Below are 25435 nucleotides of genomic sequence, written 5' to 3'. Positions count from 1 at the left end.
ACCCCTCATCTCATGCTATTTATCTATTTATTACCAAATCGTTTGCTCACTATACTCTCGACATCAATGAGGTAAAAACAAAACTTCCAACACTCATCTGGTTTTTAACTCTCTTACAATAAAAAACAACAAAACTAAACAATCATAAAATATTCATTTGAAAAATAAACAAAATGATTAACATCAACTATAATTGAACGCTGGTTATAAGTTACTGAAGAAACCTTTTTATTAAGCGATGTGCAACCCCTAACTTCGCGAAATTTCTATCTTGTGTGCATGTACATTCACGAAGAACTTTATTTTTCCCCATTCTCAGGGTGCAGATATGACGCCATAAATATGGATTTTGTGAGTGTTTTTGCAGGGTTTGTTTTACTACTACTTCGCCCCTGTTGATGGATCTTCACCAAATTTGGTATGAAGGTTTGTTGGGCTCATGAGGAGATACATGCAAATTTGCGATTTCACATTTTGTGTTTTGCTGTTTTTATGGCTGTTTTGGATTTGTTTACAATTATACGAGGTCTGTTCAAAAAATACGCGGACTGACGTCATAAAACAAAATGTACTTTATTTAGAAGTTACTGGTCTGGGACCTCTTCAAAGTACTCTCCTCCCCAACGCACACACTTAACCCAACGGTGTTTCCACTTGTTGAAACAGTCCTGGTACGCTTCTTTTGTAATGTCCTCCAGCTCCTTCGTCGAATTTGCCTTAATCTCGGGAATCGTCTCAAATCTTCTTCCTTTCAAGGGTCTTTTGAGTTTGGGGAACAAGAAAAAATCGCAAGGAGCAAGGTCAGGTGAGTAGGGGGGTGGGGAAAAGCAGTGATCGAGTGTTTGGCCAAAAACTCACGAGTTCTGAGGGCATAATTTCGCAGCAGCGCGGTGCATCTTCAATTTTTCGGTCAAAATCTCGTAACAAGATCCAACTGATATCCCACACTCTTCAGCAAGCTCCCTGACAGTCAGACGTCGGTTTGCCCGCACCAGGGTGTTGATTTTGTCGACGTGTAGGTCGTAAATTGACGTGGAAGGACGTCCAGGACGCTCATCATCTTCAATGGACTGTCGACCATCATTAAAACGTTCATGCCACTTGAAACATGCCGTACGCTTCATAGCAACATCACTGTAAGCCGTGTTAAGCATAGCAAAGGTTTCAGTCGCAGATTTTCCAAGTTTAACACAAAATTTCACAGCAAGTCGTTGCTCCTTCAGGTCATACATTCTGAAGTCCGCCAAACGAAAAAATCGCACTTCACTTAAAACCGCGTAGCTAATACACAAATGAAGATATCTTCAATCGGGAAATGGCGTCGTAATCAGCTGATCTATGCGAACCTAGCGACACCAAGCGGATTCCCCTGGAACCAACTGGAGCCGCGCAATTCAAACACTCCGCGTATTTTTTGAACAGACCTCGTATCTAAAGGAAACAATTTTTCATCATGTCCTAAGACAACCTTTCATTAACCATGAATTTACATAACCTCCGTCCAGGTTATGGGTACCCCAGCTAGTCTAAACTAAACAGTCTTTTGTATCACTCTTTATATATGACACTCTTTTCACACACATTTATGAGTAAAATTACAAGCAGCCTGCGTACGGGTCGTTTGCAGTACAGTATTTTGGAAAAATATTGAAATTTAAGATTTTCAGTGTGTAAACGTTTGAGCTTCCACAAAGTCATTTTGCTACAGTTTTCACTTTAGAATAAGATGAAGCTGAGAAAGCTAGAATATTTGTTTCACAATTTAGTTTTTCTATGTATAGTTAACTTCAGGCAGAACGTTGTTTTAGTACCGAATGTGTTGAAAATTGTATGAAATAATTTAATATTCTCTTGGTATTTTAACACTCGATGTTGGTTTATAGCTTAAGAATATATGCATTTTATGTTAGTGTATTTATAAACGCAATGTCCCTCTAATCACTCAAAATTCCATAGTAGAAAGAAGAACGTTAATATAGTGTAAATTGCTCGTTGTTCTTAATTTTATAGACAAATAACACAATATTTTTTTAAAAGAAAGATTATGATTAGTGTGTTATTTGGCTTTCAGATTCGGTCTCCCGATCTGGAGTTATAATTCACTGCCATAGCAACAATATACAAGTCACCGTGGCAACTGCTAGCAACTTTAATGGGATGATTTATCCCAAAGGGTTGTCAAAGAACTCCACCTGTATGAGTGAGTTTTCAACCGCTGGAAATCAGATTACTTATACCCTACCATTACACGCCTGTAACACCATGAGTACCGATATGGTAAGTGTATGAACCGTAAAAAAACCAAAAAAAAAACCATTCTCCAAGAGTCATTCACATCAAAAAGTGTTAGAAGTTTGAAATTCATGTCCGTCAGATTGTTTGGTTTTCTTTAGTTTGTTTGTTTTTAAGATACGAATTTTTAAAATGAAAATCGACCATTTTGAAAAAGTGTCAAACTCGAATCTTACACTCATTGTTACAGAATTCCGAAGCATTGTACAATTGTTCCAGATTTTTTATCATATTATAAAACCTAAATTTAATCAAGTGAATATTTTATAGCTATGACATATAATTTAGTCTCTAGATGACAGTTTATCTGTAAATTACGTGATACTGTCATTTCTTTTGTGCCACAAAAAATTTGGAAGAGACTTATCTGTAAAATGATATTATTTTTTACCTAAACATCAACTTATTTTGTGGTTTTTATACAATTTGTAACGTCACAAAATCTTACCTAAAGGAGCTGAATTATTGTAGAATCTCATCACCACAGTTGCATTTCTATATTAGAAGTTTGGAATTCATCGCATATCAAAAAACTAACAGGTAAAAAACGAAGTAAATAGGCCCATTTAACTTAATAATATAATTTAATTTAGAACTACACGTATTTTGATTATTGCCTCATTCTAAAAACTTAAAAGATCTTGAGCAAAGAGAAGACGTTATTTACTGTGAAAACGATCTTTTGGGTCACGATAACGTGCAATCTTTATTCCAAAGTTAATTCATTAAATACATAAACTAGAAGTTAGAAACTTATTAAAAGTAGACAAGTTTTTAGGGCCATCTCAGAAAAAAAAATGCATTTGTCACTGTGAATATTCACTGTAATAATTTCAACGTTTTTTTATTCAGTCAGGAACTTTAATATTTTCGTTCTCAGAATGATGGAGTTGAATATTTCAATACTCTTGTTGTCCAACCACATCGAAAACTGGTGACCAATCAGGGTCAAAGTTACAACGTGCGGTGTAAGTACCAGAAAACAGAGAAGAGAATTGTTTCCGACATGAACATCAAGTAAGGCTACTTTATCTTTTCTTTATTACATATGTTTATACATTTTCCATCAGGAACTCTTTAATTGAACATGTCTTTACAAGGAGTTATGAAATATATTAGCTCAAATCTTTCAAAGCTATCCTCATATAATGAAACACATAAAGGATATATTTCAAGAACGTAATTAATCACCTATAGCACAGTTAGTGGTGCTAGTAAATAGAACAAAGAACAACAATAACAAATGGTATCGGTTTTTCCGAAAACTTTAATCAATTTAAGCAAAATGTTAAAAAGCTTTCTGGACATCTTAGTTAACCAACATGGTTTTAGTTAATTATTTAACTTTAATTATAAATATATTGACTAACTCCACTAATTTGCTAAGTAATTTAAATCATTAACAAAAAGAGAAGATAGAGAAAAGGAGATTAAAGTGCACTTTATGCTGTTTTGATTCGAGGGATATTAAGATATTTTAAGTGTTTCAACACCAGGGGCACTATTTTCTTATTTCTAACACTTAAGTACTAATGATTATAATTTATCGCAGTACTGAATATCTAGTTTTTCAGAAAGTAAATGCTCCGTCTTGTTTTCACATCTTAAACAACTGTTTCACGTGACTGACACGAGATGTTTGATGCTGATATAGAAGTTAAAAAACAACAACAAAAGAGACATTTAAAATACGTTTGGTTCAAATTTTTGCCTAAAGTTAAATTAGCGTCTTCTGCGTATAGCCGTCCCTAATTTTAAGATGACAGATTAGAGGAAAGGTATCTATCGTACAGTACCCACCGCCAATTCTTTGTCTCATCTTTTATCTGACCGCCAAAAGATAGTTAACCATAATTCTTATAACACACTCGGCTTTGTATGGTCTAGTAGTTACGGCATTCGGTTCGCAATGTGAAGGTTCGAATGCTGTCACTGAATATGTTTGCTCATTCACTTGTGTATATGTGAGGAGGCGGCTTTAATAATACAGTCAATCCCTCTTTTCAGGGGTAAAACGTAGCCCAGTATCTGACAGTTGGTGGTATTGACTAGTTGCCTTGCCTCTTGTCTATCGCTGCTGAACTGGAGACGACAAAAGAACATAGGTCCTAGAAGATCTTTTACGCGAAATCAAACAAACATGCCTCCTCCCAAATGGTACAGCAGAATGTCTGCAGATTTACAACGTTAAAAACCGGATTTCGATACCCGTGGTGGACAGGACACAGTCAGTCCATTGTACTACTCTGTGCTTAACTACAAAATAAAGAAGCAAACTACTAGCGCATCACGAAGCCAGAGTGCATAAACCCAGCAACAAGTCACGTTTCACGGTTATGGCACGCTAACAGCTAGGACACGCGGGGCCTCTTCTAAATTCTACGCGTACCAGTAAATTGGAACATACGCACATAGCAGTAAAAGGTGGAGGAGCTTTTTTTTAAAAAAATAATTGATTTTACTTAGTCTAATGTTTAAATTACGAGTTTTCTCGCTGAACAAATCTAGTCTGTGAAAGTAAAACAATCAAACAACTCACTCATCGTCACAGGTGGCAGGCATGGAGTAACCATATTTGGTTAGGACGAATCTATCGATACTGTTCTTTGTACGTGTAACGTTTATTTCTGTTAAAGAAAGTTAAAATCTACTCTATTGATTTATCTTTGATAATGTGTGTTTGTGTTTTTCTTATAGCAAAGCCACATCGGGCTATCTGCTCAGCCCACCGAGGGGAATCGAACCCCTGATTTTAGCGTTGTAAATCCGGAGACATACCGCTGTACTAGCGGGGGGCATCTTTGATAAAACTGAGAAGGTTCGCTAACGTTTTGTGAAGCTACTTCATGTTGGACTCGAATGGTTCAGTTACAGCTGTGTTTATCCAAAAACACTTAGCGCGTATGGAACCAATTTGCTACCAAAGCAGTTGTTTGTTCTAAATTATGTACAAAACTGCACAATGGGCTATCTATGCTCTGCCCATCACACGTATGGAAACCTGGTTTCTAGCATTTTAATTCAGCAGACATACTGCCGTGCCACCTGGGGGCTAAAGCAGTTGTAATGACTGTGTTGTTTATACTAATGTTAAATTCTTCACGCCAGCAAAACGTCACTTACTGCATATCATACACACCTGTGATTTGATATCCGGAAGTAACTTAACGTGTGAACAATTTTTCTCGTTTCGTTGCTACTCAATGTTGCTACTAGGCGAATTGAGGGGTTTAGATGTGTAGGTCAAGCTTATCGTAGGGCCCATTTTCGACCCCCTAGATCTTTATTCACACCCTGTACTGTCTGATCGATCCCAGGAGGTCGATATCGATCACTTTGAGAATGTACAACATTGGCAGTTCTTCCTTGTTCAACAATGTACATCAGGCTAGTCTCTTTGTTCTGTGCTTTCCTATAAGTTGCATGCCAGTCGTATATTTAATTTTGTTCGCAGCCCGCATATGACTCCCAAGCTTTAAACATGTTATCTCTCGCTTTTATTCTGACTCTCCTGTCTTTGTTTTAGCACAATATATTTATTGACTGTTATAGAATACTGTGCGAATTTAATCTGATTACCCTATTTTTGCTCGAGATTGCTATGCGTGACTGTTCAGTGTTTGCTTCAAGATGCTATTCATACATTTAGTCTCACTTTTCTATCCTTATTTTATGATGTCACTGTGACTTCAGCCTGGCTACTCTGTATTTATTAGTCTTACTTTTCTGCCTTTGTTTTATAATGTTATTGTGACTTCAGCCTGGCTACTCTGTATTTATTAGTCTGACTGTTCTGTCTTTGTTTTATAATGTTACGTTTGACTTTACGTCTGACTGTTTTATCCTCTTTCAGCATGTTGGGTACGACACCAGTGTATGTCACCTCTCCAATGCCCGTTGGTACTATGAAGATTTTTCATGTAGTCGCTGGTCAAGAATATGTTGCTGAGAATGTAAAAATTGGTGACCGTCTTACAATTGTTATTAGCATTGACGTTCAAGGTAAGATTAAAAGACACCAGACGTTTAGTTTAAACGACTGCTAATATTCAGAATTGATCCCAGCCACGGGACAGATAGATTGATATATTATTTTCGTATCTGTAAGTGAAATATTACGACAGGAAATCTCCTTTCCTTCATTTTACAGTATTTAGTTATGTTCGTTTACTTATTTACCTGAACGACAGAGTGGACCAAAAGGCAGCATACCCGCCGTCTGGCTACTCATAACAACATTTGTTGTCAGCTGTTCGGTAGAACGACGTCTGGAACGCGAGACGCTAGAATCTTCAACCCGATACACTAACCTCTGAGTTGCGCTCGGGACTTGCATTATTTTATTAGAGTGGTTTAACAGAGCATGATAGCACATATAAGTAGATTCATGTAACATTTGGCAGGTAAAAACTGAAGAAGGTGACTTCATAACAGTAATGTAAAAAAATTTACCACGATGGTCAACTGAAAGACCAGGACAAGAACGTTGGTTCTCGACCAGATATTTTCTCTTTGAAGTCGAAAAGAGAAATCAACAAATGTTGTGAAACCGCAAACAACAAGCTGCTGGTCACTGAAAACAATATTACTTTCATACAGGCTGAACTGGTTCCAAATATCTCTTCCAGTTTCTGTATGAAAAAAACAACAACAAAAAAACTAGCAGTCGGCCTCCACACTGTCAAATGTATATCACCAACGTCCAATAAACCTTGAGATAACAGATAGCCTAGAGTGGAACCAATGACAGAGACCAGTTGGCAGTTGCAGTGCAGTATAAACCTAATTTAGTTAATAACAATGAATGCTTTATGATAATATTACATCAAAGAAAGTATTTTCTTTATATAATATTGAGAATTAAACGACCGGACACAGGTCAGAGACCCTTACAGAACTGAAATATAATCGTCCATAATTTTGAGCTACTGACCAGACTAAATGCAACCAATTACCAGTACAAAGACTTTGACTAGTTTTTTTAACAACTGGCTGTCACTTTTATAACACGCCTATAAATGAAACCTCGGACACTTTAATTCGCAGCCCGACACCCTTACCACTCACTTGGCCATGCCTAGCATAGAAAATACATCTTACTGAAATACTTATGAATTTTATTAATTCGTGACGTGAAGGTCTGGGTCAGTTTTGTATACTGCAGAACATCTTTTCAGAGAAAAACTATATAATTTACCTCTGAGAGACCATAAGAAAAGTAAGTTGCTAAATTTTTATAATGATAAAATAGCAGACATAAAAATACTATTGCATAGTCATTGGGCATTTAAAATAACATACAGTTTTCAGTGTGTTTCCAAAATCTAAATACTTAACAGTTGTCACTTCATATTTTGCAGATACCTATGGAATGAAGGTAACAAACTGTTTGGTTCGGGATGGCTTGAGTTGGGGAGAACAGCCTCTAATCAACAACGATGGGTAAAGTGTTTAACATGTTATTGTTTCAAGCTTTAACTACCATCCATGGTTCTATGTTCCCCCGTAGATAACATCACGTATACACGAAAATTATTTATTAGTGATTCTTAATGAATTTCACTGATTTTATCTTATAAACTTTACACATTTAGCTTGTATTTTTAAAGTTGTATGGACTATATACTACGTACTTTTCAGGAGGTTCAAATATAATGGTAAAGTATTAGTGGAGTTTTCTAAGTGTGAAAGCTTTGTAATCTTTATTCCAATGTTCAGCAGACGCCAGAACGTTAGATATGTTTTATTAAATAGAAAAGTATATTTCAGTTTAGGCCCAGCACGGCCAAGTGTATTAAGGCGTTCGACTCGTAATCCGAGGGTCGCGGGTTTGAATCTCCGTCGCACCAAACATGCTCGCCCTTTCAGCCGTGGGAGCGTTATACTGTAAGGTCAATCCCACTATTCGATGGTAAAAGAGTAGCCCACGAGTTGGCGGTAGGTGTTGATGATTAGTTAACTTCTCTCTAGTCTTACACTGCTAAATTAGGGACGACTAGCGCAGTTAATTCTCTTGTAGCTTTCACGAAATTAAAAACAAACAAGTTGTAAGTTTACATAGTGATTAAAGTTTTATTTCGTAAGACGGAAGAATGTGAAGTGTACAACTAGTAATACATGTAAACAAACCAAAACTCAAATATTTGTTTGTTTTTGAATTTCGCGCAAAGCTACACAGGGCTATCTGCGCTAGCCATCCCTAATTTAACAGTGCAAGACTAGAGGGAAGGCAGCTAGTCATCACCACCCACCGCCAACTCTTGGGTTACTCTTCAACCAACGAATAGTGGGGATTGACTGTCACATTATAACACTCTCATGACTGAAAGAGCGAGCATGTTTGGTGTGACAGGGATTCGAACCCGCGACCCTCGGATTACGAGTCGAGTGCTTTAACAACCTGGCCATGGCAGGCCAATTACAACTTTATTAAACTCTGCACGCCTGAGAACATGTGGTGTGATTTTAAGTTCAAAATTAAAATGCGAGTATTTATACTCTCAGGAATGTAATGTATATGACTGATGCATATTTTGAGATGGATGTCCTGCACTAGTGTCCCTCGTTAGGGAAGCAGTAAGTCTACAGACTAACAATGCTAAAATACGGGGTTCGATTCTCTGCTCTTGACACAGAAGATAGCCAATATGGCTTTGTTCTAACCCAAACGACCAAAAACTTGCCTTAATATGTCACATTTTTCAAACTGTACCTTTTTTCCTCTTATTGGAATGTAAACGTTCATTGTCGTTTAGAGATAATAGGTTGTTTTGGCAGATTAAAAAACTTTGCATCATTTTATATTGGAATTCACTGCAGGTGCCCTGTTGACCCCGAAATAATGGGTCCATTTGAGTACACTCTGAACAAAACCCGCGCCATTGTCACATTTCAAGCACACAAATTTCCCTACACATCCTCTGTGTATTACCAGTGTAACATCAAGCTGTGTTCGAAGAAAGACGGGAACTGTGACGACGTGGTAAGTTTGGTGGCTTTTTTTTCATATTAGTTGAACGAATAGCATCATTTAAGCATATTTAACCATGGTCCAAGGGTTTGTTTGTTTGTTTTTAATTGCGGCACAGCGACTTAGAGTGGTGTTTATATTTTTGTTGTTGTTTTGCTTAAATCACAAAGTTTCAGTTGATAGCCCTGTAATGTTTTAATCGATTTGAGATCTAATTACAGTTTCGGACTGAGAATCTCAAACCCTTTCGGTTGATGAATTCGACCCCGATCAAGGTCTCGTAGATAAATTTACTCTAGTCCTAGCTAAGTTAATTTCAAGTGCTGCGGCTACTGAGGTTTCCCTGGTTATATTTTGTGTTCGATGCAAAGTTACAAACTCGCATTGTGCCCACTAGATGATTGGTTTGGTTTGACTTTCGCGCCAAGCTACTCGAGGGCTATCTGCGCTAGCCGTCCCTAATTTAGCAGTGTAAGACTAGAGGGAAGGCAGCTAGTTATCACCACCCACCGCCAACCGTTGGGCTACTCTTTTACTAACGAATAGTGGGACTCACCGTAACATAATAACGCCCTCACAGCTGAAAGGGCCAGCATGTTGGGTGTGATTGGGATTCGAACCCACGACCCTCGGATTAGGAGTCGAGTGCTTTAACCACCTGGCCATGCTGGGCCCCCGCTAGGTGAATCAGACCCTATATTTCACTGTCAATCCCCTAGACGGAGAGAATGATCTGATGGTTAGTTTGTTTTTCTTTATTACCTGTGTGCATTTATTCATTTTTACAATAACTTGTGGTATAAGTTATATTGAACAAACAAGTAGGAACTTACAATTTAGAGTGAAAAAAAACATCAAATTGCGGTGGACAAATTAAAAACGAGTGAGTCGGCTTTGGCAGACATGTAGCGAATTCTACATATGTTATTGACCTAGACGATGTAAAAGTACTTTTGAAATATAACGGAAAAAGATGAATCAAATACAAGAGAATCCTTAGAACGTGTTATAACTAAATGAATATAAAAAGACATTTAGACCCAGAAGCGACGGAAGTAAACTTTTGGAAATTGTTGTTGTAAATAGAGCCATTGTAAACATGCTAATTATCCACGTACATCAGTTGTACAAGAAACTTTAGAGTTTCTTCTCCTAAAAATGGTGGACTTACACTGAGGGTTGCGGGGGCGAATCCTTGCCACACCAAACATGCTCGCCCTTTTAGCCATGGGGTGTTATATGTGACGGTCAATCCCACTATTTGTTGGCAAAAAGAATAACCTAAGAGTTGACGGTGAGTGGTGATGACTAGCTAGCTGCCTTCCCTCTAGCCTTGCACTGCTAAGTTAGGAACGGCTAGGGCAGATAGCCCTCGTGTAGCTTTGCGGTAAATTCCAAACAAACTAAACCAAATACACTGAAACATGTATAGTTTTTAAAGTTTTTTAATACTTAAATTTTAAACTTTACAAATAAATTATTGTGCAAGTGAAAGACGTTGATGTCTAGTTTTTTAATCTTACTTATAACTTTCATGTGGTTATATTTAAACCAGTCCGATATACTGAACTTAAATTTCACCCTGGATAGAAAACAACGAAAGATCTATTGAATTAAGGGAAGGTTTAATTAAATTATCATATATTTTAAAATATTAATATCTATTACTATTATATTAAATAACTGTACCAATATTTCATGTACACTAGGCTTTAAAAGTATCAGTGCAACTTATTCTTATTTAACTACTTGCAACGCTAAAAACCAGGTTTCAATACCCGTGGTGAGCGGAGCATTGTTTAACTACAATTTGCTTCAACACCTGAATTCATTAGTTGTAGTATGTACACAACGTTTTCCTTACAAGATCGAAATCGACAATCGAACAGAAATATTCGAACATTTCTATCAATCCCACCTAAGTTAAAGTTAACATGCCCTAACTGTGGGCCTGGCATGGCCTAGCGCGTTAAGGCGTGCGCTTCGTAATCTGAGGATCGCGGGTTCGCGCCAAACATGCTCGCCCTCCCAGCCGTGGGGCGTTATAATGTGACGGTCAATCCCACTTTTCGTTGGTAAAAGAGTAGTTCAAGGGTTGGCGGTGAGTAGTGATGACTAGCTGCCTTCCCTCTAGTCTTACACTGCTAAATTAGGGACGGCTAGCACAGATAGCCCTCGAGTAGCTTTGTGGGAAATTCCAAAAAACAAACAAACAAAGCCCTAACTGTGTATCCGAAAGTTCAGGGTTAGCGAGTCGTTAACTGCATAAATATGTTACGCACCTCGAAACTGTGGGCGAGCTTATAAAAATGAAGATCAAATCTCACTATTCGGTCAATATTCGAAGTCCAAGAGTTGGCGGTAGGTGCTGTTAACTATTTCCATGGTGTAACAGTTCAAAATTACTGATGGCTAAGCGCAGATAGCGGTTGTGTGGCTATAGCCAAAAAAATATCGAAACAAACTTTTAATCAATACCTCTTAATGTGAAACCGAAAGAAACTCGCAGTTTTGATAATTAAATTTAAAACTGTTTGCACGCTCAATTTCTAGCCTCCACTGTGTGATGTCAGAGGCCGAAACCAGCTGAAGAGACGAAAGAAGAGAGAGAGTGAAGTGGCAGAAGAAGGTAACCTGAAAGACTTGCTACAGGAGGAACAGGATGTGAGGGACCTCAGCGTAGAGGTATTTTCTGGTCTACATGTCAATGAGGTAGACAACGTGGACAACGATGACCGTAAGTTATCAGTGACATTGTCTACAAGATTTAGAAAACAAGAGTACTTGGGTACACTGGCCCAACGTGAACTGATTTGCGTTTTAGAACAACAACAAAAATATTAATGAGTTAATTTTTTTTTTCTTCTTTTAGTAACACTTTTTTCACATTTCGAGAAAAAATTTTTGTGGTTACTTGTAATTTATTTACTCTGAAAAAAATGTACATCTCATCTGGATATCATGTTTCTGAATATTCAAAAGATTTTGGGAAAATTTGATGGGTAATCAAATTCATTCTTAAAATCGTTACCCTTGCTCTAATATGGCAACTTATCAGATTGAAGAAGCTCAAAAGCGAATCCTGAAACAAATTTGTCAATACTAGATTAAAAAAGCCCAGTGGTTAGGGGGCGACTCTCTGAGGGTGGGGTTCGAATATCCGTCATACCAAACATACTCGCCCTTTCAGGCTTGGGGGCATTATAAAGTCACGGTCAATCCCACTATTCGTTGGTAAAAGAGTAGCCCAAGAACAAGCAGTGAGTGGTGTTGACTGGCTGCCTTCTCTCTAGTCTTACACTGCTAAATTAGGGACAAGCTGGTGCAGATAGCCCTCCTGTAGCTTTGCACGAAATTAAAAAACAAACAAATTAGATTAAAATCACAATTATTGTTTCTTTACCTATGGGTGGGCTTGTAATGATCAAAATAATGTGATAGTACATTACTGAATCTGGACACAAACCTGTACGAAAGTCACGTGGATGGTTAAAGATATTAATATACAGTTATTCTAGAAACGGTTTGTTCTATATAAGAATGCACGAAGGGTTTTTAAATCACAACAATACATCATTTCAGTGAGTAGAATTATTGTAAACTGTAAGATGAGTTAAAAGGTGCTCAAGTAAGTTTCGTTGAAAGATATTATCTTATTATTTTGAAACAAGTATTGGGTGATTATGTAGCATTATGATCAGGTATCCACTAATTATTCGAAGTCCACACGGTATTCTGGCAGTGAATAATCCTGATTAAAATTAACGCGATCTCAGACCTATCCTAAGATCAAGATTTAATTCATTTATCTGAACTACACTCGTACAAGCTATGTTGGTGGAACTTAAAACACTTTGAGATAAAAGCAAGATTCACCTGGTCTTGGAGCTTCGAAGTTTGATTTCGTGAAATATCTTCCATCCGACCATCGCCAAAAGTCAGTGCTATTAGCCCATAAAATATTGGAAGGAAAGGCACCACTAGTAAAAACAGTAACTTTAAATTGTTTTCAACAAATTTAAACAGTCCACAGCATCTATAACAATACGTAATATTAATATGTTGTAAAGCACATGGAAAAAAATACCTAAAATATAAGATTGAACAAATGGTGGACTTGAAAGGGCAGTGGACTTAAAATATAAGGAGGAAAAAGCACACACTGAACTCATAATTATAAGGAGAGACATGATGGACTCAAAAACACTAGCCTTATTTCTTGCACCACAACCTTATTGTTTTGGATCTTTGTACGAATACTTTACAATGATGCATGTAGTACTTGTATATGTTTTGCAAGAAACTCCTGTCATTAGTTACAAACCTTAAGGTTATTTAAACACTATTCATTTATCAAATAATATTTTAAATCTGGCAAGCTGAGTGTTGAAAAACATGTTTATCATTAATAAGTAATAAAGTAACACTGCAATTTCCCTAATTCTTTCAGAGCCTACAGTGACAGCATTATCCTCATCTTCTGAGGACGACTTCTGTGTATCTACAAGAAAGTTTGCTATTGGTATTGCCATTGCTGGGGTCTTGTTAATGTTAGCAGTCATGCTATTGGTGGCCTGTATACTCCATCGTCGTCGCAGGAGGAAGGGGGCTAGCACAGCTGGCAGTTCTATATACTCTGGACCATATTCAAATGCTGCCTATAGCAGAGACTAGATCAGCTGCTGGTCAGCTTGATGGCCATGTGAAATTTCACCATATAAACAGATATTGAGCTTCAAAACCACCAACTAGTAAAGTAATCCACAACAAGAACACATTAATAAATATTAACTTTTTTAAGCACTGAACTAATTGAGTATGAAAATTAACAAATATCAATGAAAATTTGACCAATCTTTTTGTCCATTTAGGGTGTTAAATCATTGTGTGCTACTATTCAACATGCTACCATTTAAACAATGATTTTTCAAATGTTTAAAATGTCTAAAGTTTTTATAACAAAACCACTTCTCTTTATTCATTTGGCTTTAAATAACAACACAGTCTTACAAACTGATTCTGATTTGACTTTAAGTTTTTGGGCTTTTTCTAATGTGCATTCTTCTTTGTTGAATAAAAATTTGTATAAATATCTCCAAAACAAAGAAAAAAATTGGTCTATAAAAAAAGTAAGACTGATTCTGATATTTATTATCATATGAAATGTGGCAGAGTTACTAGATTTTCCATCAATACGATCTAGCACTATATTAACATCTAGATTGTGGTGATGGTTCATCAGATGTAGCTTTATCTGCAACTAATAGCAACTTGTTTGGTAAAAAAAAGTAATTGAATAGTTTGTGTCAAAAGTTCTTTTTAATGTTTTTTCTTGTAATTAGAATATAGCAGGTTAAGTAGGCCCACTAGTTTCTCACCTAAGTAAATCAGTTACAGTTTAGAAACACTAACACACACATTATTATTAAAATATAAACTTAAACAGCTGGGAGAATATAGCACCAGAATATTATGACATATTTATCAATCGTCCAATTGGGTTCAACAATGAAAACTGATCAAAATGATGTTTGGGTCTTCATCATCATCTGGAAATTAGCTGAGGAATTTAAATATGTGCAAATCCATATCAAAATTTGCAAAAATTAACACTTTTGTATGATAGAGTCAGCCCAAATAGGCAGCTACAATAAGGTGAAGGGTTTGGTGAAAGTGGGGTGTATTATTTTACTATGTTACTACTATATTTGTGTTGGGTTTATTGTAAATCTGTCTGTAGATCATTAACAATGGAAAAATCTCTTCTACTTGCCACTGATGGAAAACCATCTCAGGCTCCAACTTTCCAGTGAATATATACGTGTGCCTTAATGCTGTATACTGGTGACATGGAGATTTTCTTCCAGCTTTTATTTATTTTTGTGTTTCAACAATACACTTTAAAAAATATATTGGATAACTGAAGTGTGTAATTATGTTGTCTACTGGATATTTTCTATTTGTTTTACTTCTGCCTGTTTATGTGGGGCAGAGTTTAGAAATCTATGGTGCTACAAGTAGTTGTACATAACTATTAATTAGCTGTGATTTTGTAATATTTAGCTACATTCTTATAAATAAACACTTTCCTCTATGTGGTCTTTCTACATTTACTGCTAGACCTGCAGATACATTTAAATAATAAATGTAAGTTCTGTAACCTCTGTAAGTTCTTGCTTTCTAGTTCAAATTCTATACAGTAAGTAGCAATATCTCATCTTACAGGGTAATTATAGGAAATGTTAATATGTCATCCTATAAGGTCACTGTAGAAAATATTAATATCTCATCCTGTAGTGTCATTTTAGAAAACACCAACACATCATCCTGTTGAAAACACTAGTATCTCATCCTAAAGGTTTATTATGAAAGTAATGGCTTATAAGAAGTAAGATATTATTTTAGAATGTAATACATTCTTAGAAAGCTGTAGTGTTTTTATAGTTATCATTATACAATGTGAAAGTGCTTTCAGTGTACTTACTCTATACAGAAATGGACTATGTTGTCATATAGAAAGTGTTGCCACCTCTTTAAAAGGTATATTATACAGTTGAGAATACAATGAGATATAGTTAATCTGACAGCAGATTAAAATAAATGGGAAACTTTTAAAAGTAACAGAACTGCATAAGTTTATTTAGTGAAAATGGACTAGTTGGACGTGAGATAATACGAAAAATTAAGAAAAGGTTTTAAACAGACCACTCTTGGCAAGTATATTACTTCTAAAATCGTACATCTGCTTACTTATACTAATGTATTGTAAATATTATTTTACTGTTGTGTTATAATTCAATATGGAAAAATGATGAAAAATTAAACCCAAAACACACACATTACACTAATTTATTATTCTAGCACATTTCTGAATACTATACATTAACCAAAGTGACTGATGCAAATAAGCCACATCAAAACTAAACAAATCTTAAGAAAAAAAAAGAGGCTAAGTCCAATTAATATTATTCCTCCTGTCTCTTCTGGAAGAACTTTTCATCTACCCTCTTACATAAGTCAATTAAGTTCTGATATCCACGAACGGTTGCAGCTAATTGGTTGTCAGGGAGAGGGGTAGTGATGATGGAGAAAAAGTGTCCAAAAACTAGGGCATCTAGTTCAGTAGGTCTGTATAAAGAAATAATACCAGTTTGATCAAAACTAAATATATTATTGAGTTATTTAATATTAAATTTGAATTCATTTTTAAAACCTCAAAAACAAATATTTTAAAAGTAAACTGCAATCACACATGATAACAGCTGTAATTTGAAAACAAAAGTTGGTAGTAATTATCTTCACATTAATCTTTATTAGTTTCTTTCATCTTGTATCCACACATTAAGTTTCAATTTTACAAATAAACAGTGTAAAATGGTAAGTAAATTAGAGGTAAAACATTAAGTATCAAAAATGAGAGTTGAATAAAACTGTACCAACTGGTTTTTTGAAAACCATCCAGAAAAGTCAAACTTTCAGTTTAGAGAACATTTCCAACAGCAACACATTTTCTACCGTCTGCATACACACAAAAAAAGTGCTTAGAGAAACCACTACAAATTACTAAATAGTTGAAGTGTTCATTTACGTCACTGACATCAGTGGTTAATACTCGAATAAAAATAGAGGAAAATAAGTAGTTATACAACATTTAATTTTATGGGCTATAACTGAGAAAAACATTTAAAAAAAATCTTGGTTGGACATGTCTGTCGGGTAGATTTTACTGACATGAAATGTGAGCAAAAAAAATAAATAAATATACACATGTGTGTATAGTAGTAAATTTTAGACCAAATTAATATTCTGTTGCTTTCTAGGTGAAAATTAAAATTTTATAGTATGGATATGAAGAAAAATAGTTTGTGGCTCATTCATCTATATAATTTCAGCTTTTAGCAATTATAATTTCATTATTATAAAACTTGCATTATTTTATAAATATCTGAGAACTGCAAAACTAATGATCAAACTGTAATGTTTTACTGACACCCCTCTGTTGGTAACTTAATAAAATGTTTCAAAGCACAGTTCTTTACAAAATTAAGTAACTTTATATGTGCTTGCTTGTTGAAACAATATTTAATACCTTTCTGATATACTGAAATTCTACTTTATTGTAACCTCGTAGCATTTTGACCTAACAGTAGTTTGTTTCCATCTCTTATGATTATATTATAAAATTTGAGGTATATTCTGATATACATGACAAAAAGAAAAACTAAAATGATGCTACAGTATACAATAATTTTATTTATATAACTTATTGATAGTTGTTAATCTTATACACATACTTCTATACGAAAAAAAACCAAAACATTTGAGCAATTTCAAAAATACCAACAAATTCATCATAGTTTCTTCATGTTTACCATGAGGATTTTTCATGTCATGTTAAGAACTCTAATCCCAATCATTTGTTGTTAGACTATTACACAATTTATAACATGTTCTACTTTAACAAAAACATGTGTACATGTGCTTTGACTTAATTAATAAAACCTTGGTTTCTGGTGCTCTCGATAAAGTAGTTTGAGGCCCACCACTGTACATTTTATGTCTGGTTTTATTACAGTAAACATTTTTACTTAATCATTTACACGTACAGTAATTTATTATGTTCCAGTTTTCTCTTGTTGGCATTTCCTGGAACAAATGTATTAAATTACTTCAAACTATATATTTGGGTCATGTTTTAGAAATGAACACAGATTCCATTTCTAAGGAACATTTTTCTTTGTATCACTGAAATACAAAAACTTGCCTCTCTAAGGCTCCAGCAAACATGCTTTATTATATCTGTCCATATTTCCAATACTTCACATTAGAAACTTAATTATACTTTCCTAAAGAGTTCCTTTACAAGTTATTGTTTGTAAGTTTTTATCTAAAATTAAAAAAAAAAGAAAAGAAAGGAGCCATAAAGGTACTTCAACTTTTGTGGTTTTGTACACAGTTTTCTGTATGTGTCAGAGAGCACATGAACTAAATTGAAAGACATTACTAGACAACTCACCTTTCACCAAAAAAATATTTTTGAGTACCAAGTCGTTCTGAGACAGCATGACAACAGTTGTTGACTTCTTCATAAACCTGAAAACCATAAAACTTGAAATTGTGTACATAATGACACAGAATATCACACACACATTTTTATAAACAAACTACAAATATGTGTAGTTTGACTCCAGCTTATGTCATTTAATGATTGTTTGCCAAGTATCTAAATAATTAACTAAAAAATGTCCTCAGACCAACAGTATATAAACTGTCACACACAAAAGGAATCTCTTAATTTTCTGTTACAAAAATTACTTTTGTCCATTTCTTAAAAACTTAAAGTATATATACATATGCATGTACGTATGCGTAAGTCTTTAATATGACATTCTTGCCATAAAAGAGAAAACAACACATACTGGAATCCACACCTCCATGGAAAATTATCATATGAGAAGAATCAAAATAAACCTTTACCTGGATGAAACTCAATGTCACCGAGATTAATTAAAAATAAAATAAATTAACAATTCAGAGAAAATTCAGCTTTTCAACAGCACCCACTGCCAACCCTTGAGATTTTCTTGCCTAATCAAATAGTGGGTTGTGAATGTTGTTCTTACAATGCACTGACATGCCCAAAATGTTGTTCTTACAATGCACTGACATGCCCAAAATGATGATATAATTCTTAACAGTGGAAGTGAACAACTGACTCTCAATCCACACTATCCTCTCAGCCAAGTCCAGCCTTCAACATAAAGAAAGCACTCCAGTTTAGATAATGCAAGCTGTAGCTCTACATTAACTAGCACAACAGAACAACCGTGTGAAAAATCTACCTCACCTTTTAACCATTTATAAATAGTTTAACTTCATTAAACATTATCATGCATTTCTTTTGCAATTGAAAAGAGTAACTCATTAAATATTCCAATGATAGAATTATAACTAAATCTGCTTAGAACAACAGTGTTTTAAAACACCTTCATGTTCAGAAGTAAAAACAAAGTTCATAACATACATTTTAAGTCCTCTATTAATAGTATTCTTATTGTGGTTTTACTACCATGCTATACAATAGGCTATCTGCACTTTATCAATCACAGAGAATCAAACCCCAACTTTCTAAGTAATATATCACTCATGTATAACAGAATGACAAAGAAACTCACTTACTCTATGTCACTCACACTGTATATTGTTCATCTTCATTTGAAAAATTACTGACTAACTGAAAACAATAGACACAGACATGGATAATACATGCGAATCTTCGTCTAGAAAATTTACAATTGTAATATCCTAAAATACCTTATTCGGGAAAGCAAATGACACATAATGCACAAAACCTAACTACAAAGAACATGTTATTAAACATATTGATCTTTACCTGTGTAGGGAGGCAAAATCTTACAACAACAACAAACAGTTCATTGTTCTGGAAACTACAGTCTTAAAATGCCATTCATTCATAACGGAATAAAAAAATAACAACCACTATACACGTTTCACGTATTTACTAAAAAATAACAGTAATTGTTGATTGAACACGCAACTATGGACAACAACCAAACATTCTCAAGGGTATATAATTTGCATTGTTTATCTTGCATAATTTTAGTTTCTTCATGTTTAAAATCTCCAGGAATATTGTACAGGTGTGGATGACCATACATAGGTTACTTACATGCCCTTTCTCAATAAGCAGAGATCACTGCTTGCAAAAATCTCTTGTGATCAACTCATCTAAAACCACTTTCTATCAAGTTAACTAACTACAAGTAAACTTTATTTGTAACTTGTTTAAACAGTTTATTATTAGTAGTATTTCCAACCTTACCGTACAAAAACGGTCCGCAGTTTGGCACTGAGTCAAGTTGTCAACAACTAGCGTCATAAAAGCGAATATGAGAGTTGTTTCTGTATGTGATACTGAAAACACTACACTAAAATATACAAATACTGGTATCAGTACTATGTTTATTACATATATCAAATAAAAATGCTGTGGTTTTCACAAAAACTCACCAACTGAAAGTCTGTACTCTTACGTGTTAAGCATGAGAGCATTGGGACAATACCTGTATACAAGTGCAGCAACAATATAAAAATCTCCGAAATCAAACTTAAGTTATCGTTAACGTTATGAGGCCTTCATGAATAACTTCATTCACTCGAAAGAAAATTTACCATACTTATTAACTTACAATGATTTACTTGTTTGTTCAAATATTAAAGAGTGGTCGTCCTTTTCCTCTTAAATCACTCCTAGTATGATACTTTAGTGATTTCTGCTTTAGTAAAAACACCCGAGTTAAGTGTGTTAACCTTTTCGTGTTCTCCTATATCGTCTGCAGACGACCTCTCAATGGTTTGAACATTAAACCGCTTGTGGTTATTACTGATAAGCGCTATACATACATTGACTTTATAATGGTAATTGTGGGGGGTATGTACAATTGTGCACGAGTGAACATAAATAATCCAAGCAATGTTATTTACCCCGAGGTTTCATGTATTACGATTCATCGAAACGTACAACAAAGGCCATTCCAGAGTTTAAATAGCCTAATAAAAAAATAATATGAATGGCAATAAATTAAACTTCAACCTACACAACTTCGATATTTCTTCAACACTCAAACGATATGTTATACAGAAATAAAAATTAACTCTCTAGACGCTTCAACGATCCTTTAATTTTCTATGCTTCCGACTAACAAATAGCTGTTGTTAACAGAGGTCCTTCCGCACTCTCAAGACCTTGTAGACAAGATGAACGAGAGTAGAAACATCAAGAGACTTACAAGTCGCAAAATAAAGCAGTACGTCTTACACTAAGGTTAATATATACAATCCTATCTTTGTCATTCTATTAAAGGAAGTAATCCTTCGGAACAACGCAGAAAATGTCCTGATTAAAGGCGTCCTTATACACCATAAATGCAGGCCTACACTTTCTATCTTGTTTGTTTTTGAATTTCGCGCAAAGCTACTCGAGGGCTATCTGCGCTAGCCGTTCCTAATTCAGCAGTGTAAGACTAGAGGGAAGGCAGCTAGTAATCACCGACCACCGCCAACTCTTGGGTTACTCTTTTACATACGAACAGTGGGATTGGCAATCACTTTATAACGCCCCCACGGCTTAAATGGCAAGCATGTTTAGTGTTATGCGGAATCATATTCGGTTCCAAAAAAAACTAGAAAGATATGTCCGTAGGCTATCAACTCACACAATCACATTTGGCAGAACAAGCCTCATCAAAAATCCGATCATTTTTGACTCGGTTATAAAGCAAAATTATGTGAAAAATCTGTCTACATGTTATACGTTTTTGTTATTATTGTTCGTGACCTTTATCCTCAGAAACTAACCACTGCTAACCTGGGCCATAATCCAAATATATACCAACTTTCGTCCAAATCCATTCAGCCGATTTTGAGAAATCTTGTTGATAAATACACTCAGAGGTGAAAAAATAACGAGATTTTGAATGAGTGCAACACTTGTGTATCTGTATTTTATCACTTTTCAAACATACAACATGTGTTACACAAAACTGCTTTGTTCACAAACAGCATAAGCACTTGCAATCATTACAAAATGTAATCTTACATGCAGGTTGCGCATCAGAACTTATCTATCCTAAATACACCATACGAGACACGTAGTTTCAAGAACCAAGTAAAACATTACTACTCAACAGACGTAATCATCCCTGCATCAGAACGGATAAAACAGTGGGGGAAGAGGCGACCAATCGCAGCACCTGCTGCTTACACACCTATACTTAACCGAATAGAAAGATTAACCGTCACACTAATAACATCACCACAACTGACAATAAATATTTTTCAAGTGTATATCGTGATCCGTACGTAGAATTTTACAAATGGAAGCCAGGCATGACAATCATTAGGCCATGTCATAGTGATATATATTTTACGTTTCTAGGCATTTCAAGTTAATGGCCGTTATTATTTTATGCCCTACAGTGCAGAGCACTATTAATTTTCGGTAATGAGACTCGAACACAGGAACATCAAATCCATAAAACAACATGCTAACCACTTAGCAACGTTCGGTCTATAGCATTTGAAAATATTAAAGTTTACAGAAGAGGCAAATACACGACACCTGCTCGTTAACAGTTAGAATTAACAATCGGAACGATAAATATGAATCAGTATTGCTGTGTACCGAGTTGCGAAAATAACACAGGTGGACACTAATTTCCAGGATATGTGTGATTTCGTATAAAGCGGAAAATAGCTCTGAATCTCGTGTCAAATGCAAAAATCACTTGAAATTGGAGGATTATACTACAGTGGCGTAATTCTCACTGTGATAACAATTTTAGGAGTGCCTTTGTGTAGGTGGCGTGTATTATGGACATGTATTTGAATATAACTTATTTCCGTTGTTGTTGTTTTTTTTAAAAAAAAGGTTTCGTGCGGCCTTTTTCAAGTCAAGCGTGCGATCTATATTTGTAGGTCACGGCCAACACGTTTGTTTAACGAAAGTTGATTCAGGTAATTCCTACGTAGACTAAAGGCAGTTTTTTTTTTAATTGTTTACCCGACAGTAGAATAAGATAAACTTGTTTGACGAACAAAATATTTAAGCATACTATTTAATTTATTTTTATTACAAGTTGTTTTTAAGTGCAGATACCAAAACCTTTTATTGTAACTGTTTATATATATAATCCCTCGGCGAGCGTATGTGACCAAAGAAGTTGATCCCGGTATCTACTTGTGTCGAAAAATTATACCTTCATTGTTCATCAGTAAATTGGTGTCGTGATTCTAAAAGGGCCATAAACGTAAGCGATACGTTTCAACTTCTCAACATGAACGCTGTTACTATCACTTGAGAACTTTGGGGAAGCCTCAGTAAAACGACAAGAGTACTGCATAATGTCGTAGAGTATAACCTTATCTTTCATTTATTATATTTTCCTCCCGGTCGCAGCAATATCACGCCTGTGAAACTATCTTACATTGATTCACTCTTTCAGAGTTTTAGAGTTATATTCAAATTTTAATTACTACTTTCTTCTTGTTAAGCATGAATAAACTTTGTATAAAAACGAGACTAATAATCCAAACGTTAATACTTTACAAGTTTTAACTCCTTAATTATATAAGGAAATATTTGAAAAAATTGTTTTCTCTAACGTGAGAATTATGGCATTTGCTCTCTAGGTGTCCCCTTTTCTCCTAATGTATTTAGAAAATATATATTCACTGGGGAAAGGTGTTTAGGACTATACTCATCATGTATACAGTATCTGTCTAGTTCGCTTACTAGTTCATTTTTCTCAAATTTTTGTCAAAACAGTTTTTTGTACTAAGTAGCAATCTATCTGCTGTTGTTTCCATGAGTGCGTATTTATGTATGAATTCTGATGTTGTTCTGGGTATTTTATAAGCTGTTGCGAGTAATGTATTTTGTATTGTTTGAAGTAGATTTTTTATTTGCATTTTATCCATGCAGGGGCTGCATAGTCAATAACGGGTCTAATGTACGTTTTATATATTTTTATGATGTTATCTGCCATTACTCCACTATTTTTACCAGTGACTCCTAGCATAAATTGTTCTTCGGCAAATTTTTGTTCTAATATTATTTATGTGGTTTACTCATGTTGGTTTTGAATCAACTGTAAGTCCTAAAAATGTTGCAGATGTAGCAGTCTGAAGAAGTGCTCCATTCATAGAGATCTGAGGTTGTGCTTTTTTATGTTTCGTTAACTTTGTGAATATTACTAGTGTTTATTTCGATTCTATATTTTTTACAATATTCACTTATTCTATTTAACTATGGTTGTATGTTTGTGGCTACTATTGCTGGTGTACTTTTCCAGACTGCCACATCGTCTGTGAACGGAGAGAAGTATCCATTATTTGGATCTTTTAGAAGCATATTATTCATGTATATGATGAATAGGATAGGGCTAACAATCCCTTCATGAGGGACACCAGCTTCTGGAGTAAAACACTCAGAAGGTCCTTTCAATATTAACTCTACATATTCTGTTTTCCAGAAAGTTAGGCAGCCAGCGAATAGTTCCCCGCGGTAGTTTAATTTCTTGCATTCGAAACCGGAGACCGTTCGGCCATACAGTGTCGAATGCCTTCTCAATATCGAGAAAGCAAGCAACAGTGCATTCTCGTTTATTAAAACTATCAACAAATGCTTCGGTTAATCTGACTAACTGGTCTGTAGTTTGTCTGAATTTTCTGAAACCATTTCGTTCTTCTGATAATTTTGATGTTATCTCCAGGAATGGGGAGAGTCTTACTGATTATTCTCTCGAGAATTTTGCCTACACAGCTGGTCAGGCTGATTGGTCGGTAGCTATTTGGGTTATTGGCTGGCTTTCCTTCTTTATGGAATATTAATGCATTTGCATGCTTCCAATAAACCGGGATATAACCAGAGTATAATGATAAATCAAAAACTGCTGCGAGATGTTTAAACAATTTCGAAGTGCCTTTTCGAAGAAGGATGGTTTGTGTATCATCTCCTCCTGGCGATTTATTTTTTGTGTTAGTTACTGCTTCTACGGTCAGTTGCGGGACCTGCGAAAAGGTTCTCACTTATTTAATTTACTCTATTTAAGAGTTTATGTGATACTTAGCATGATGTTTAAATAGTGATGATATACATAAAGGACTTAGGGGCCACTATAATGTCTGTTGTACCATAATCGGCCTGATAAGCTGCGACATTGAGTTAAAGGCCTCGTCGATACTTGATATAGTAAATGTGGTGTAGTTGCCATATTCTTCTTTGCTTTCACTCGAGGATTCTTAGAATTTCTAGCGTTGTTTTCTCTCTTTGACGCTAGAGTTGCTTGACCCGTTCTGGGAATAAGAGTAGATTGCTGGTATTCTTGCGAATGACAGTAACGTTAATTAAAATAAATACTAACAAATAAATATATGAATAAACAATCAGTTAAATAAATAAATAATATTGTGTTGTTAATTGTTATACAAAAATGCAATTTATAAATGTCTCAAAAAACAAAGTTATAATAACTATTAATTCATTTGCTTAATCTGATTCGCCGTGGCATGAGGCATAAGGCCTAGTCGTCATCACAGGATATGATAAATATATTTTCCTTTACTTTCACTCGTGCGTTCCTTGTATTACCA

At 35.1% G+C, this 25435-nt stretch overlaps 2 protein-coding genes across 3 annotated transcripts in view; one reads left to right on the top strand and one right to left on the bottom strand.

Annotated features, from left to right (window-relative positions):
* LOC143224947 (cuticlin-1-like) overlaps positions 1-15356 on the top strand; it is a 48527-nt gene extending 33171 nt beyond the window's left edge. For both annotated transcript variants that reach the window (XM_076453464.1, XM_076453465.1), the window contains 7 exons: positions 2072-2277; positions 3173-3309; positions 6146-6294; positions 7653-7734; positions 9112-9274; positions 11816-11999; positions 13713-15356. In XM_076453464.1, the coding sequence (XP_076309579.1) occupies positions 2072-2277; positions 3173-3309; positions 6146-6294; positions 7653-7734; positions 9112-9274; positions 11816-11999; positions 13713-13936 (1145 nt within the window). In that variant the 3' untranslated portion in view covers positions 13937-15356. The remainder of the gene's footprint in view (positions 1-2071; positions 2278-3172; positions 3310-6145; positions 6295-7652; positions 7735-9111; positions 9275-11815; positions 12000-13712) is intronic.
* Positions 15357-16095: 739 nt separating this feature from the next.
* LOC143224948 (metaxin-2-like) overlaps positions 16096-25435 on the bottom strand; it is a 31369-nt gene continuing 22029 nt past the window's right edge. Inside the window, exons 8-9 of the mRNA XM_076453466.1 lie at positions 18279-18355; positions 16096-16390 (exon numbers count right to left, since the gene is read on the bottom strand). Coding sequence (XP_076309581.1) covers positions 16228-16390; positions 18279-18355 — 240 coding nt within the window. The 3' untranslated portion in view covers positions 16096-16227. The remainder of the gene's footprint in view (positions 16391-18278; positions 18356-25435) is intronic.

This window comes from Tachypleus tridentatus, chromosome 9 (genome assembly GCF_004210375.1).
Source record: "Tachypleus tridentatus isolate NWPU-2018 chromosome 9, ASM421037v1, whole genome shotgun sequence".
Classification (NCBI taxonomy): domain Eukaryota; kingdom Metazoa; phylum Arthropoda; class Merostomata; order Xiphosura; family Limulidae; genus Tachypleus; species Tachypleus tridentatus.
This window is presented reverse-complemented; position numbering and strand designations above follow the sequence as displayed.